Source organism: Callospermophilus lateralis, chromosome 14 (assembly GCF_048772815.1).
Source record: "Callospermophilus lateralis isolate mCalLat2 chromosome 14, mCalLat2.hap1, whole genome shotgun sequence".
NCBI classification, from domain to species: Eukaryota; Metazoa; Chordata; class Mammalia; order Rodentia; family Sciuridae; genus Callospermophilus; species Callospermophilus lateralis.
The window spans coordinates 34364155-34380739 of NC_135318.1; the positions used below are offsets into that span (position 1 = coordinate 34364155).

Below are 16585 nucleotides of genomic sequence, written 5' to 3' on the forward strand. Positions count from 1 at the left end.
TTCCTCCCATTTCCTGTTTGTAACACTCTCTTCCAGTTGTGAGGAGGCTGGCTTCCTTCTCATGACTCCATCACTTACTAATCCCCTGTATGTCACCAATCTCCCGTCAATACCTTCCCTTGTGTGGATGTCCTCCTTACCCTGCTGAGGGTGACAGGCTGTCCCTGAATCTGCACAGCTGTCCTCTTCCGCCTGCTCTGGCCCACCGAGGCTCTCCTGCCTCTCATTGTGGTCACCTCAGGAGGAAGAGGACATCAGTAGCTTTTTAATTCCCTGGTGATTCTAGCATGGCAGCTGCTGAGGTATACCATGTTGAATTGCCACTCAGCTTGCAAATGGCTTTAACCACTTGGTGGGCTTTGCTCTGCTGGGATACAGGGGATAACAGTAAAGGTGCAAAGGCAGGAGAAATGCCCCAAACAGTGCCATTTCTTTGGGTTTTTTCTAGAGTTTCTTCCACCATGGCTGCCCAGGCTGAGGCTTTAACAAAGTCCAGCATCGACTACATCCACCTTGTTCTGATTCTTCGGGTCTGTTTCCTTTGAAACTCACAAGGGCATGTGAGGCCCAGGAAAAGGAAAACCAGGGTTCAGTGAACCCCTTCCTGCTTTGCAAGGGGTAGTATTGACTTATCCGTTATTCTCAAAAGCCTGGGTCCCAGGCTTCCCTGACAAGAGTCAGATGATAAATATTTTAGGCTTTGAGGGTCAGATAGTCATGATTGTATTATTCTGCTGTTACGGTTAGAAAGCAACCCCAGACAATAGTAAATATGGCTGGTGTGGCTGTGTTCCAATAAAATACTGCTTATAAAGACAGGCAGCTTGCTGGATTTGGCCTGAGGCTGTGGTTGGCAGACCCTTGATCAAAAGGTAAAGGTTTTGAAATTTGCATTTTAAGCTCTCCAATTTCAAGTTATGCTATTGGCAGGGGAATTTTAATTAAACCAAAAATAATTACCTGTATTGACTCAAATATTTCTTGATGTGATTTTTAAAGAACTGCTCTTGTTCCTGTAAAGATTATTTAAGGCATAATCTTGCCCAGGGTTAAGCCAGTGATAAATCTTGCATTTGCTTTTTTTTTTCCCCCTCTCCTATTTTTCAACTTTTTTTGATCTCAGATTAAACAGCTCACGGCAATGTCGTCGAAATCTATGTCAAATCCAAGTGTACCAAGACTCAAATTGGTCACTTAGCAGAGGAGCCTGGCACAGCCTCAGGTGCCATTTTCCTCTGGGCAGACTTGCCTTGAGGCCCAGAGCATCCAAGGGACTCTGAAGAAGTGAGGGAGGTGCCGGGAAAGAGATGGAGCTTTTCCCCGCTGACCTGTGCTTATTTGGAAAGTACATCCAGTGCTTAATGCCCTCATATTGCAAGTAGGCTCAACTAGATAATTCAAATCTTAAGTCACCAGTCATTTATATTTGATTGGCTCTTCAATTAAAGTGGCCTGGATAGAGGCTGAGGGCAGCTTAGAACGTGTAGGCCTATCCCTGGCACCTCGGGGTCAGCCTGGGTGTGGAGCCGTAGCCTGTGTCTGTGTCACCTGGTCCCCTGCCTGAGGCAGTTCGAACAGGGGAGGCAGGCAGGTAGATGGAGCCGTTTTCTGCTGGGAGCTGGAAACAGCAGCAGTGTGGTATTAGCAGCTAATAATTAAAACAATAATGTTAGCAGCAGGTTGAGATTTTTAAACACTAACTCAATAACACTTCTCTGCTTGCTAGGTAACGGTGCTCACATTTACTTTTATGTAAAAAAGTATTCTTGCTTTCCCAAGCTGCTAAAAAGCTTTACTGATCCTTGCTAACAGGAAGGCTCTATTTCTGTTAATTCCACCATTGCACAGAATCCTTGCACTGTGCTTGGGCTCAGAATGAGGTGCTTTGACTTTGGTCACACAGTTGAGAGGCCCCCCTCTCAAAAGGAGGGGGGCCAAGATGATTTATCAATTTATAAAAGGTTTATTTTGGTTGTTTCACATCACGATTATTTGGCCCTGTTGAAAATGTCAACATGTAGTCGACGAAAGGCGATATCTGAGTCCTTTGCGGAGACAGGCACGAGGGAGGAAGCCCTGTGATACACATAAACCACGTCTTCAGAAGCACATGACTTGGCAAAGAGAAACACGTGGCTTTGGGCACACTGATGTATTCATCAGCGCCAGGCTCTGTGGAAACTGGTAGGTCTGCAGAGCTCATGTTCTGGGAAAGAAAAATAGAACGAAGAGAATTTCAGCAAGTGCATGCCCAGAGGCCAGGTCAGGGAAGAAACTCCTGCAGAGAACTAAGGATGGATCCATCCCAGCAGTCAGCCATTGTCCAAACAAACGTGTGGGGGTAGTAGGAAGTCTGGAGTTTGTTAAACGCTTTCACTTTATGTGGATCTTTATTTCTTTTCTTTATGCAAAAAAGGAAAAGATAAGTGCCTATTTTGGATTTGCTAATGCAGCCATTTCCTTTATTTGTACTAAGGCTGCATAATGTGGGCTTTGTAAAGTCTTTGGGACTGAAAGCAGGATACATTTCTAATGGAAACACTCCTGTGCGTGATTGTACAACAGCAAAGCAATAAATTACCGTGATTTTGTACCCCCTGCTGCTATTAGGTCCACCAGACTTCAGGAATGTGGCTTTCCCTCACAGAAATTCTGCAAATATTGTTTTTTTCAGAAAGACAAATATTAAAACTGTGCTCAAAAACATGAGAAAAAGTGTGCAGCGTACACTCATTCAGACAAGAAATAAATGGAACCAGAAATAATAATTTGCAATATAAAAAAGCATAATAATTGACTGGAATCGTAAAGTTGACAATTATGCCAGGCACCGAGTATTGGGTTAAATGGAAGAAAACATCCTTACAATGCAAGATATCCAGAAACTAGGCACACTTGTATTTATGCAATAGACGTTTTGTTTTTTAATGGAATATACTTACACTTTAGATTCTAATTTGACTGTTAACTGGATTTTTAACTGAATTTAAATGGCAAGCCTTCAGTTTCTTTCCACCTCTGCCTCTGGAGTAGCAGAGACCATAGGCTTGTGTCACCATGCCTGGCTAGTAAATGTAAAAAGTACCTAGTCATGAAATTTACTGCTGAGAGTCTGCAAATTCACTTCTTTAAGCCCATTTTCTCACCATGAAAATCAGGCAAGAGGGGGCTAGGTGCTCAGTGTCATCCACATAGAGGCCACAAGTCAGTCTGTGCAAAGTCTGAGCATACAGAGCATGGGATGAAGAACCAGTTTTCAGAGAGTTCACAATCTAGAAGGGGACCTGTGTGATAACATGTTCTGCTCAAATGGCCATCAGAGCCCCAGAGAGGGAACAGTTAAAATGCTAGCTAAGGACAAGGGGCTGGAGAAGGCAGCAGAGGTGATCTTGCTAGAGACCCCAGTGGGCATTCCTGAAAAGGCTGAAGGTGCTGAAGACCCTCGGTGTGGAGTGGATCCACCATCTATGAAAATGTGAGATGCTCTACACTTCGCACAAGACTATCTCCTAAGTCTTGCCATTTTTGTTTCTCAGAGATCTCAAATGTCTGCATGCCCTTAAAAGAGACAGGCAGTGACTTTGCTGATTCTGCACAGAGCAACTACAAGCCATTCATCTAGGAAATTCTGGCCATAACAAGTCACCATACAACTTTTAATTTCAAATTTTAAGGCTGAAGTCCTCTGAAATGGTTAAACAGTTATGCAGCTATTGATAACATAAAAATAAAGCGGTTCACAGATAGTTGGAGTACCCTTTATTCAAAGCAATTCACATTTAAATTATATTAGTTTCCAATAGTTGAGCATATAATTATATACAAAATACTATACTTCCTAAAAGTTTACAATGACATGTTTACTTTTCAGAATTAGCTGTTTTCTTATAATTTGAGAGAAAATTGTGCTGCTATAATTGGCCTATTTATTTCAATGTAGCTATTAGATATTTAGAAAGCACTCATAAAACCACGAGGACATATAATTACTACACTTACATCATATCTGAATTTTACTCACTTCATACAAATGAGATTATAGTTCACATCCCCAAAGATAACTCTGAAGTCCCAAGGTTATGTCTTACTTGGAGACACAGTTTAATGCATATCAGTAACACTTAGCTCAAATACTTTGGGGGGTAGCATGACTGCAAAAAGTAACGCCTGTTTTAGTGGAGTCATCCTAGGGACAAGTGCTCAGAGTGAGGCTCTGGCCAAATCAAACAACTCTATGTGCAGAGGAAGCCCCAGGCTGGGACAGGGCACTGACCAAGACTTCTGCTTAGGTCTCACTTATGTTAGTACTGCTAAACTTTCTTGACTGCCTATCTTAAGTGTGTGTGTGTGTGTGTTTTTAAAGTAACTACTCACAATGTAGTTCTCATGTCCTCACAAGGAAGACCTGACATGGGGATAAATTTGATTACACCAAGATTTTACTTTTTCACATTATTTACAGCATATGAGCTAAATAATGAGCCTGGTGAAGGGTTCAGCTTGTACTGACAAAGTCCTGAAACCAATACAAAAACAAATGCATAGTTCTACTTCATGAAAAGTCATGTGCAAGACCCCAAATTAGGTGCTTCTATGAATAGAAGCTCATAGAAATCACTATGGGAGATGGCAAGAAAGTATGACAAGTAGCCACCAGGCACTGGCAGACAGAATCCTGATCAAGAACAATCGAGGGTCTCCGCTTCTCACTGAGCAATGGCAAATTCAAGATTTGATGACTCAACTTGACATATATATAAGCTATTGTTATATACTAGAATTTTAAGCATTAAGAGGCTCACTGAGCATCATTTTATTCAAATCTTTCAGATAAATACTAATAAACAAGACTTCAATAAAAGAATAATATTTTTATGAAAGTAATAAATTTAATAGAGCGTAGTAACTGGAGTCAAATGAGAAAAGATCCCTGAAAAAATAATTATGACTTCATACCCAAGAAGCCTTAAAAGAAAATACAGATTTATATTGTACACCGAAAATTAAAAAGGACTAGCAACAAAGTGTACTCAGTTATTGTTAATAAGGTGCTGACCATCATACACTACAATAAAAGATACATAAACAAAGTAATTTTTCATTTATTTATTTTTTTCCTGTCAAGTACATCTTAAAAATAATATTTAGACACAGGATCACAAATACACACAAAACAAAGCAGTGACTGTTCATTTCATGAAGGGGTTTCCTTTGATTCCTTTAGCTGCTTTATATAAAATTCAAAGCTTTCCTGTTATGGAGAAAAAAAGGGAAAAGAATTACTGACAAAGTCAACAGCAAGAACTGATGGTACTGAACTTGAGAGTCACAAGCACTGCCTTTGTGGTGGCCAAGACTGCCCAGCCCATGGCCATCAGGCCTATGGCCAACTGGTCTCTGAAGCTTTGGTGCATCTTCCTGTTTATAAAATGACAAGTTCAGAGTTAAAGTCAGCACCAGGAGCCTCTGCATGCACACGCCTATGTCTGCAGGTATTTATTTATACCTGGGCAGGGAGGGTTAAAGAGTTTAAAATAAATATAGTGTGGTGACTTTCAGTTCAATGATCTCACAAAATGGAATTGTGTATATGTAGAAATAGAGAAAACCAAATTTACTAAATAAAAACTTAAAAGAAACTTATAACAATGGCAATAACAGGCCTGGCTAATGAAATACTAGCCATTAAATTCTACTTTAAATACAAATGATGAGAGAACTGCCCAGGCCACATGATAAGCCCAGGCCACAGGGAAGGTCTGGGCAGATCTCTACCTAAACCTCAGAGCCAAGAGGGCTTTGCACCAACCCCCACCCCAGCCAAAGCCATTGCTCATTCCCTGGAGCCCTCCCTCAGGGGTTCTTCACAGAGAACTAATCCTCATATAATTAAGTATTCAACTTTTTTTTAACACATTCTTATGAGGCATACATAAATCTGTAGAGGTATTTTCTCCCCTTAATTAAGAAATACTCACAGGGGGCTCAGTGAAAGGGACAGGTTCTCCAGCATGCTTCAGCAAAACTGCATAACGTTTTAGAAACAGATCATTCAACTTTGTGTTCTTTGCAGTCAAACGTTCATAGAGTGCTTTAGCTGATGCAACATCTTTGTCCAAGACTAACCAAGTTCAAGGAAAAAAAAGTTATTAGTCATAGGTAAAAAGTGTTCCCTTTGCACCAGAACACTCTGCCACTGGGGATTCTGGGATCCCTCTATCAAATGAACACCTTCAGCAGGTTGCCACCTGCTATTCCCACCAACTCCAAGCTTCCTCACTGCTCTTCCCTACTCTGCCAGCAATGCTCACTGTGAAGAAGGAAAAGGACAAACATGGACCTATTTAAAGGCCTTTAGAATAACATTAATGGTATCAGGTGCTTTGGTGTTACACTATTCTGAAGACCCGAGATAATTAAAATGGCCACAGATTGTAAGTTCTCAATTATAAACAGGATGTGAAAAGTGTTTTGATCAATCCATGGCTCTCCCAAAAGAGAATGCGGATAAATGGCTTCCCAGCACTCAATTGGACCAGATCCTCTAAGTTTGGATGAAGTCAAATCCCTCCTGTGTAAATCCCCTGTTTCCTCTCCAAAGGCCTGTGTCCTTTCCCTACTGCTGACAGAGCTCCAGCTCCTCTCTAGGAAGCTGCTTAAAGAAAACTAGTGTTTTCCTTTCCTTTGCGTGTTTAGATGCGTCCATCTACAACTAAAAAAAATATATATTAATTTAGTAGTAACAAATAAAAGTGTTTCATACATTTGACACTATTTCATGTTAATTTCTGGAAATTCAAGGTTTGTGATTATAGCTCTATTTTGAAACATACCATGTTCCCTCATAAGGATGGAAAAACAAGAGAACCCAGTTTACTAATTCAGCTTGTTGGGTCGGTTGCCCTGACAAAAAGAAAGTCAACAAAGCAATTCTTTCTTTATTCCAAGTCTCCAATGAGCAAACCAGTAGGTGGCAGATGGAAAGGTAATCATGATTTAGAAATGCTAACATTTATCTTCATTAGCGAGGGAACCTTAGACTGGTTCCCGTTCACATGATTATCTGGCAACAAGGGAACAATCTGGTTAAAAGACTGAAATTTCAACCAGGACTTCAGGTAAACCTTGGGCTGCTGTTTAGCTAAGGGGTCTGTTACTTCAAAAGAACAGGTAGGCAGGTGGAGGGGTACTGAAGGAGCAAGACGACAATGCAAGAGACGGTCTCAAATTTAGACCTCCTTCATGCTCCCTTTCCAGGTATAGGGATCAGGGGAGACTGACCTATTTCTAATATGTAAGTACAAGTGAATTTCCAGGTCTCTCCAGGAACCTGGGATCTAACTCAATATATGTGGGCTGCTCTGAACTGAACATGCTGATACTCTGTTAAAATTATATGAATAGTTTCATATTCTTACAGTTTAAAAACATAGGGGCTGGGTTGTGGCTCAGTGGTAGAGCATATGCCTATCATGTGCGAGGCGCTGGATTCAATCCTCAGCACCACATAAAAATAAATAAAAATGAAGATAAAGTGTCCATCTACAACTAAAAATATATATATATCATTATTCAATAAATACATTGGTACTTTAAAAAATAATAATAATAATATATATTAAAAAAATTCCAGAGCTAGCAAATGACTTATATCATCAGTAATTACCTGATTTCTAGGAGTACTGCCTTTGAGCTGAAGACTTATTTACTATGCTACAAACATTAAAATTATATGATTAGATTTTATTACCATAGCTTTTCATGGTAGAAGAGTATGCTTCCTCCTTTTCACTTAATTCAGGAATCAATTCTAATAAAGACGTCAGAACTGGTGCCTATGAAATTAAATACAGGTAACATTATCACAAATTCAAGAGAACAGTGTAATCAGTAGGACCACTGATATATCAATACTGTATCAGAAAATCTATACAATAATTACAACAAAACTTCTGACTCAATAATGGACTATTTCCCCTTCTATCTCAACATTTGATGTTGATTTGATAATTTACAGCCAAAACAAACCATCATTTTTCAAAAGTTAATGGAATTCCATTTACACTTTTATATTTTCTAAAATATCTAAATATAATATTATCTATCTCAATGTAATATTTTTAACATCTGAAGATTGTTTATTAACCATATCAAAAAGTTATAAGTTCTCAAGTGTGGAAGAGATAACAGCTGTATTTTTAGGTACAAATATCTTTGATGAAATGTGAAGAATTTAGTCAAATCTTCTGAAGTTTTCTCCACTTCTACGTGAAGAGAACACTACTGGGGTCTCACTGGAATTTTTATTTGATCCGATAGAGGAGGATGTAGCCTCAACTAGATATTATTTATTTCCTGTAGAAAATCCAGACCTGCCCCACCCCAAAGAAAAGCCAACTACTAGCACTTCTAGATGCACTCCAATGCTGCTGACTGTCCCAATAAGGAACTGTAAGTTTATGCCCTGTTTCCACCTTACCAGAGGTTAAATTGGCTTAACGATTCTACTTCAAACACACGGACAGTGTAACTGGTTGGCATTTAGATTTTCTGATACAGTATTCCTTTTGGCATGTTTTTTTAGTTAATCCACACCTAGACCTGCATTTCTTCTGGGCTTCTTAATTTGGCCCAGTCCCACATGTGGACTAACAAGTGCTTTTTAGATTCTCACACTTTCTCTTATTGCTGTTTTGTGGTGCTGGGGATTAAACCCAGGCCCTTATGTGCGCCAAGTATGTGCTCTACTACTGAGCCACACCCTCAGCCCAAATTTTTACACTTTTTTAATAACAAAAATTAAAAGTTTGAAAGGAATTTCTTTAAAAGGAAAAGAGGGGCATAACTAAATATTTTCTATAATTTGTTTATGGTATATAAATACATGAGCCAGAGTTAAAAAGTGAAATTAAATGAACTTTTTAAAAAGTGTGTGTACTTGGGGAAAGTATGTACAAAAGAAGGAAAACTAGGGGGCTGGGGCTGTAGCTCAGGGGCAGAGCACTTGCCTAGAATGTGAGAGGCACTGGGTTCGATCCTCAGCACCACATAAGAATGAAACAAATAAAATAAAGGCATGCTGTCCATCTACTAAATAAATAAATAAATAAATAAATAAGAAGGAAAACTAGACCTCCTCGTCTAGATTTGAAACGCCAACAGATACCAAAATAAACTAAGAATGGGGCTCGTGGTACTCAACACATTAAATTAGATGCAAATTTTTAAAACTATAGACTTTTTAAAACTAGATTTTTATTTTATTTTATTTTCCCTTTAACATTAAAAATATAATTGAGGGGCTGGGGTTATGGCTCAGTAGTAGAGCATTTGCCTAGCACATGTGAGGCACTAGGTTCTATCCTCAGCATCACATAAAAATAAATTAAAATAAAGGTATTGTGTCCATTTTTTTTTTAAATAAATTTTGAGGACTGAAGTTGTGGCTCAGTGGTAGAGCGTCTGCCTAGCATGTGTGAGGCCCCGGGTTTAATCCTCAGCACCACATAAAAATAAATAAAAATAAAGGCATTGTGGCCAACTACATACATACATACATACATATATACGTACATACATAAACAAACAAATAAATAAATAAATTTTGAGCCAGGTGTGGTGGTGATCACCTCTAATCCCAGGGGCTCAGAGGCTGGGATTAGAGCCAGATATCAATCCCTGGTATCCTCCCTGCCCCCACAAAAAAGTATTTTGATTCTGTAACACTCACACACACCCCTTTCACAGTGTAAATAAGGTAACTACCAAAGGGAACATTAATTTGGGAGACCACATCAATTTTAAAGCCAATGGCGCATGGAGCTGGTAGTTTAAACCTGGAAAATGGTCAGGAGAGCCACCTGATACAGGCACTGCTGATGTCAGCCTCACTTGGCAGTGCTTCTGCATTATTAAATGTACCAAGGAGACCTAAGCAATATAATTTTTATCTTCCATTCCTAACAGTCCTTTCTTGAGCTGTCCATGCACACCTACAAGAACAAAGAATTCACTGCATGAACTTGTTTTTCATTTCCACCACAACTAGGAGTCAGGACCAACTCTGTATCGACATCCTAAAGAATTAGCAAATACAGGCAGGGAAGATATTTTTAGGTAAGATCCTGAACCAACAAACTTTTATGTTAAACCATGAGGAAGACTGTCTTACAGCATCACTGATTTGTTAACAAGTAAATCACAGTACCGTTCCTGGTTTCTGAGAACTCCTGATACAGAACAGTGACAAAATTGAGGTTTGTTCAGCAATTGCTCCACATCTCTGAAAATTAAAACATTATTCAGTAAGTGCAGGTTTTTGATAAACAAGCAGATCAAGGTGAATATTTCCAATTAAGAAAGTTCACAATAATACAGTAGTATATCATTACCACCAGGAAGGCCTCATAGTCGACCATTTTTTTTTTAAAGGTGAGAAAAAAGAAAACAAGTGCAAGTTATGCCAAGCTTTGGCAAAAGCTGTCCTTGGCATTGGAAGTATAAAGTTTGTTTAAAAAGAAAAGGGAAAAATTAAACTAATGCTTCAACAACCACAGAACAAGGTTTAGGACTGCAAAGAAAGAGGAAAAAAAGAAACACTATTCCTCTCCAATTATACTGCCAAGCATTCACAAGTGAGCTAGGGATCATAAGGTTAATTATACATTTAATAAGGTGTCAGGGAGATAACTGCTCGTTTCTTTATAAAAATTAAAATGTACAAAGCAAGTTCTCTTTAAAGTATAATTACCTACACTTACGCATACAAAAGGACTGATTTCAATCTCTCTATTTTATAAAAGGCTTTCATTGCAATAGACAGCCAGTGCTTGAGAAAGAGACAAAAGTTAAACTCAAAAAAAAAGTTTATATGACAGACCAGATAAATCAAGTGTCTATCCAATCTTAGATGCTATAGTCAAATCAAATATGGCAAGACAATATTTTAGTTTACACTCATCATAGATGTCATTCTTTTAAGTTTCTCAAAGCACATTGCTCTTCCAAAGCTTTAAAACACTGTCAATATTAAAACGAATAGTATAAAAAGAACTTTTGGGGACACATGGAACATTTACATTATAAACCGATGTTTTCGACATCTGTGAATAAAGTGTTCTTCGCTAAAGCAAGAATACTCTTTTACTGTTTGACAAGCAGGTAAAGGATGGGTAAGGGCTTATCATCTGGAACCTCAGTCTACTGAGGGGATGCCAATGAAGACGCTGCTGCCACACCAACACTCAGCCATTTCAGGAGCCCCTGCCAGGTGAGGCTGCCGAGGGTAAAGGGAACTCTGAGGGCAGCAGCCCACAGCCTGGCTGTCTCCAGCCCTGTCGACTGTGGCCTCTGTAAAGGGACATGAAGGTTATAGCTCAGAACAAGATGGCAGAGGAGGTACCAAGTGCCATTTTCTAACACAATCACAAGAATGTGTTAAGTTGAAGGAATACCATCACTTTGATTAGATATTTAAGAAGTAGGTGTTTAGATACATAAACATGAAGACAAAGCATAGAGTATATTCCTTTCAAGATAGACCTTTAAACACTAATTGCAGCACGCTAAAATAATGAGAAGATTCTTTATAAAATCCCTACCTATCATAAATTGCCTTTTCAAAAAAAAGCGGGGCGAGGGGTGGGGGGGAGAGTAAAAGAGCCAAACCAAGCTAATCAGAATTCCTCTCTGTTCAGAAACAAAAGCAAAAGCCCTAGAAGCAGCACCAATTTCATTTTTTTATTCAACTGTTAAACTGGAGAAAAAATTTTGCAGGCATTTCTTTTCAAAATGGCTTGGCTATACTGTCAGGCTAGATGAACTTTAAAGATCAAAACTGGAGCTTCAAGCAAATGGGTACAGTTTTTACCTTCTCTATCTCCAACTTAAGATATCTTGCAGCTGGTAACAATGTAAGTGAATATAATACTATTTACTATCAGAAATTGGTTCCAGGCCTCAATCTGACACAGGGAGTCTACACAAACACAGCCGCTGGCGGGATCACGGTGGCTGTTTGACTGCCACCTGCTGGGAAGGGCTCCCCAGTGGTGCCTGTTTGTGTACACTGCCAGTGGCAGCTCTGATCACCCACAGTTCTGTCGCACTTGGCGCAGCTTTATATTTAGTGCAGTTAAAGTGGCATGAATGCAGTTGTCTCCTTCCCTGAAGATTGCTAATTTAACTGAGAGTGCGAGCCACAGAGACCTGCATTTGTCATTTAATGTGTCTGTGACACACAAGTGAATAGAAAGCAAATTCAACTCTTAATAAACCTCGAATAAGGCACCGAGAATGTTTGAGTATTCAAGTGAGAAGCTGTACTTGAAAAGCAAACATTTCCTACTTTTTGTTTGCAAACTGTGTTGCCATGGTGATACACAGTATTTAGAGCATTAGAGAAATTAAAATGAGAGATCAAAGGAATGGAAGTTTTGCATCACCTATCTGCACAGAAACATTTGTCTTTAAATAATTTCAGCAAAACCCATCTTTCCCATCCCAAACCTTCTTTTATATGAATATTCCTAGTTTTCAAAACCAGCAACCTACAACCTACGATCCACCTCCTTGTCATGCAACCTTGATTCACAATGAATTCAAATGTTCTAGCAGCACCACAGTTTGTTTCCAGTATTCCTCCATACACACATCTAGTGACTTCAGTTCACTTCTCACAAGCTGCAAGCCTCACCGGCTCCATGAGTCATTACCTGTAGAAGAGCTCTGGCGTCATCCATCTTGCCCGAACCCACGAGCTGAAGGAAAAGATCGGTGACAGGTTTATAAACTGCAAACTGATTGGCCAATCTCTCTGCCATGATGCTTACTGGAAAACAGGTAAGAAAAATCTTGTTAAAACAGGGGTATGACTCATCCAAAGATATTTGGTCCAGTTTTACTGGAGAAAAAGTGCTTCTGTATTCGTTCACAAAAACAACCAACTTACACTTTTCAACTGCTGGTTCTATCTGCTCCTCAATTACCTTTCTGAATAAATATGCCAAGCCAAAGTACTGAGGTTCTATGGTTTGATTCCCTGAAGTAAGCATATTTTCAATGTTTTCTATGGCAACATCTATGTTATTGCTGTAAAAGGAAGCAAAACAAATTGAAAAGAAATATTTGTTTTTGTATTAATACTGCAGTCAGTATCAGCACAAGAACTTACTTTTAGACCAGCTCATTCAAACACTTTAGGAAACAAAAGGAAATACATTACAATTAAACAGATTTCATAAACCACATGCAAGTTTAATCCAATCATGATTTGATACCAAAGGCAATCACCGAGAGGTTCATGCTATAGTAGTTACATATTTTACTTCACAGTAGTTAAAAAATAGTTGCTTATTTTAAAATTCTGCTCTAGAGACAAGATCAAACAACTAGAGAAGAATTAATTAGGATAACTTTCTTAAATATTTGATTTTATAGCTCTTTGGCTGTATAATGAAAATTTAAGTTTAACTGCTCTAATTTTCACTTTATAACCCACAACTGATCACTACTATATGAGGTAAAGACAATATATGGCATCTCAAGATTTTTAAAGATGCTGACCATGTCTTCAAAAGGTATATTTTCATATCTATAAATTTCCTTTTCTTGGGCACTATACATAAGAAAAAAAAATTAACTATATGGTCTTATTAAGCAAATTATGAGAAAATATATGCTATTTTTGTGGTTAAGGTGGTCTACATTTGATAATGTTATGATAAGGCACTTCAAATAATCTTATGTTGAAATTAATACTTTAAAAAATAGAACTTGGGGGCTGGGGTTGTAGCTCAGTGGCAGAGCATTTGCCTCGCATGTGTGAGGCACTGGGTTTGATCCTAAGCACCATATAAAAATAAACAAATAAAGACATTCTGTTCACCTACAACTACAAAAATTTAAAAATATATATATAACTTGGGTTGGGGTATAGCTCAGTTGGTAGGGTGCTTGCCTTTCGTGCACAAGGACCCAGCACCACAAACAAACAAAAAAACACCTCACTGACTAAAAACAAATATCCTGTTACAATATATTTGTCTCATAGGTTCCAGTTAATAGTGTCTAAAAATATAATCTCTGTATTTTATAAAACTGTTTATATGGTAACTTTAAAAAATTCATCCAACTGTTCCTTGAATAATTTCCTTGATCTTCTAACTTAATAAAATACAACTGTTTTTGCTCAAAGAAATGGGGAAGGAAAAACTCCAGCAAAAACATATATTTTAACATCACACGTTATGAAATGTACATAAGGTTAACTACTAAAGAACATTTCCCCCAAAAGGCAGTAAGAATGTCAATTCCATAATTATCCCTATGAATCTTTAATTTGAACAAAGTACTTTGCTAGTTAGGTCAATTTAAAAAAAGTCCTTACATAACTCTATAGTAGTGATTCTCATCAAGGACTCTCGAGATGGTGGTAAGAGAATCATATCTAAGTACTTCCCCTTCTTGTGGGTGTGTCTTGAAGGGGTGGATGGGTGAAGAGTATGGAAATGATTTTTTTTTTCTTTTTAGTGTTGGAGATGGAACCCAAGGCCTTGTGCACACTAAGCGCCTAGTCCACCCCTGAGGTGCACCTCCAGCTCTAGAAATATATATTTCTAACAAGCTTGCTGGGTCTTGTTTCACAATATGCTAGCAGAGTATCACTCTCAAGCATTGTTGACAAATGAATGAAGTCATTTTCACTTGTGTAAAGAAGTGTTTTGACAACAAGAGGCCTGGCATGCACATCTATATAAAATTAGAAAAGTTAGCAGCTGTAGAGTAAATTTTATGAAACTGATAACTGTTGTTTATTCTTTGTTTTAATTTAAAGATAAAATACTTTTTTCAACATATTATTTATAATAGGAAATAATCAGCAACAATAATCAGCACTGAAATTTCCAACATGGTTTCCAAAGGTCTAAAAAAGTTCTTAAAGGCAGTAGAGATAATTCAAGAAAGTTTGAAAGTACTTACTTCTTTATTTGTGCCAGAGCAATGTTATTGATGAAAACCATGTTGGAGAGTCCAATTGAGTCAAGTCCATTTACCATCTTCTGAATTGCTTCTATGCTTTGTATGTCACCCTTCAAGGCAAATGCCTGGATAAGGCGGGTCACTGACAATCTAGAAGGAATCTGCTTCAAATCCAAGGCTGTTTTCAGAGTTGTTAGAGCAGCTAAAATATAAGGGTAGAGGATGCAATTTTCTTATATGATCCACATTGACTTTGTACTTTGTACTATGTACTTTGAAAATATGAGCACCAAATGGCTATATACAAAAAGCTATGAATAATTTATTCTAGATTACAGAAAGTATTAATACTTCATGAGAAATCTTAAATAATAAAAAAAAAAACTAATTTGACTACATGTAAAGTATTAGAGACCAGAGAAATTTCTTCTTTATGTCACACAACACAATTGTTACTGACAATGTGAATTTTATCCATTCAGGGATAAAATTTTGCATCTCATTCCAAGGAAATTGACAAGTTCAGAAAAGTACAAATGAGGAAAAATTTTAAAAATTAAAGAGTTTCCAAAAATATGTAACTTCTACCTAAATTCATATATTTTCAGATTTTATTAACTCAAAGATTACATTATTATCAGAAACATTTAATATCCCAAAGATGCTTCTTTGAAAATGAGTTTTTCTGTTTCAAACAAGATCAACCTCATAGGAACAGTTAAACTTTCACATTAACAGATTTCTTTTATATGATTAGACACCTGTGGATATTTTCTTACATTCAGTTTTCAAATAAAACAAAGCTCATTCAAGTCTTATGGCTACAACCAATGGTCTTTTTTTTTTTTAAATGCAGAGAATCACAATTACAAGTACTTGATGATGAATAAATATTAAATATCCTTCTAATTTACTGTGCAAGTGTTGTGAAGTTCAAGTATTAAATAAAGTGATAACTGAAAGGAGATGCAATAGCAGCATAACAACCACCCTACCAAAGAAAACTTCATGGCTTTATAGCAATTACAGCAATGCAACCTAGACAAAACCAAGCTCTCAAAGCAGCTCTCTGAATAAGAACAGCTTATCTTTCACAGAGGAATGGGAAAGGGTAATAATTAAACAGTCTATAAAAAAATACAGTAAAAGACATGATGAGTTTAGTATTTATTACTGAATATACTACTATACCAAATCTATAAATAATTTTAATCAGTGACTCTGAAATAGGGAAAGGGGAAAATAGGTAATTTAAAAATCATATGCAATATAGGAAACAAAAATGTTTTTATATTATTAAAAATATAAATTACAGAAAATAAACTTAATGTTACCTTGTTAACTGGTGGTCTACAGATAATCAAGTTCAAGTATTCTTTTTAAAAAAAAAAAAATTTATTTATTTCTTGTAGTTGTATACAATCACTTTATTTATTTATTTTTACGTGATGGCTGAGGATCAAACCAGGGACTGAACCCGGGACCTTGCATGTGCAAAGCAAGCGCTCTACCACTGAGCCACATCCCCAGCCCCTCTTTTTTTTCCTTCAGTACTGGAGATTGAACCCAGGACCTCATGCATTCTAGGCAAGCACTCTTACCACTG

At 37.6% G+C, this 16585-nt stretch overlaps 1 protein-coding gene across 1 annotated transcript in view; it reads right to left on the reverse strand.

The window, feature by feature from the left end:
- Positions 1-5091: 5091 nt before the first annotated feature.
- Positions 5092-16585, reverse strand: part of Lrpprc (leucine rich pentatricopeptide repeat containing) — a 107223-nt gene continuing 95729 nt past the window's right edge. The window contains exons 32-38 of the mRNA XM_076834038.2: positions 14980-15181; positions 12950-13089; positions 12714-12829; positions 10208-10282; positions 7751-7835; positions 5979-6121; positions 5092-5251 (exon numbers count right to left, since the gene is read on the reverse strand). Of these exons, the coding sequence (XP_076690153.2) occupies positions 5195-5251; positions 5979-6121; positions 7751-7835; positions 10208-10282; positions 12714-12829; positions 12950-13089; positions 14980-15181 (818 nt within the window). The 3' untranslated portion in view covers positions 5092-5194. The remainder of the gene's footprint in view (positions 5252-5978; positions 6122-7750; positions 7836-10207; positions 10283-12713; positions 12830-12949; positions 13090-14979; positions 15182-16585) is intronic.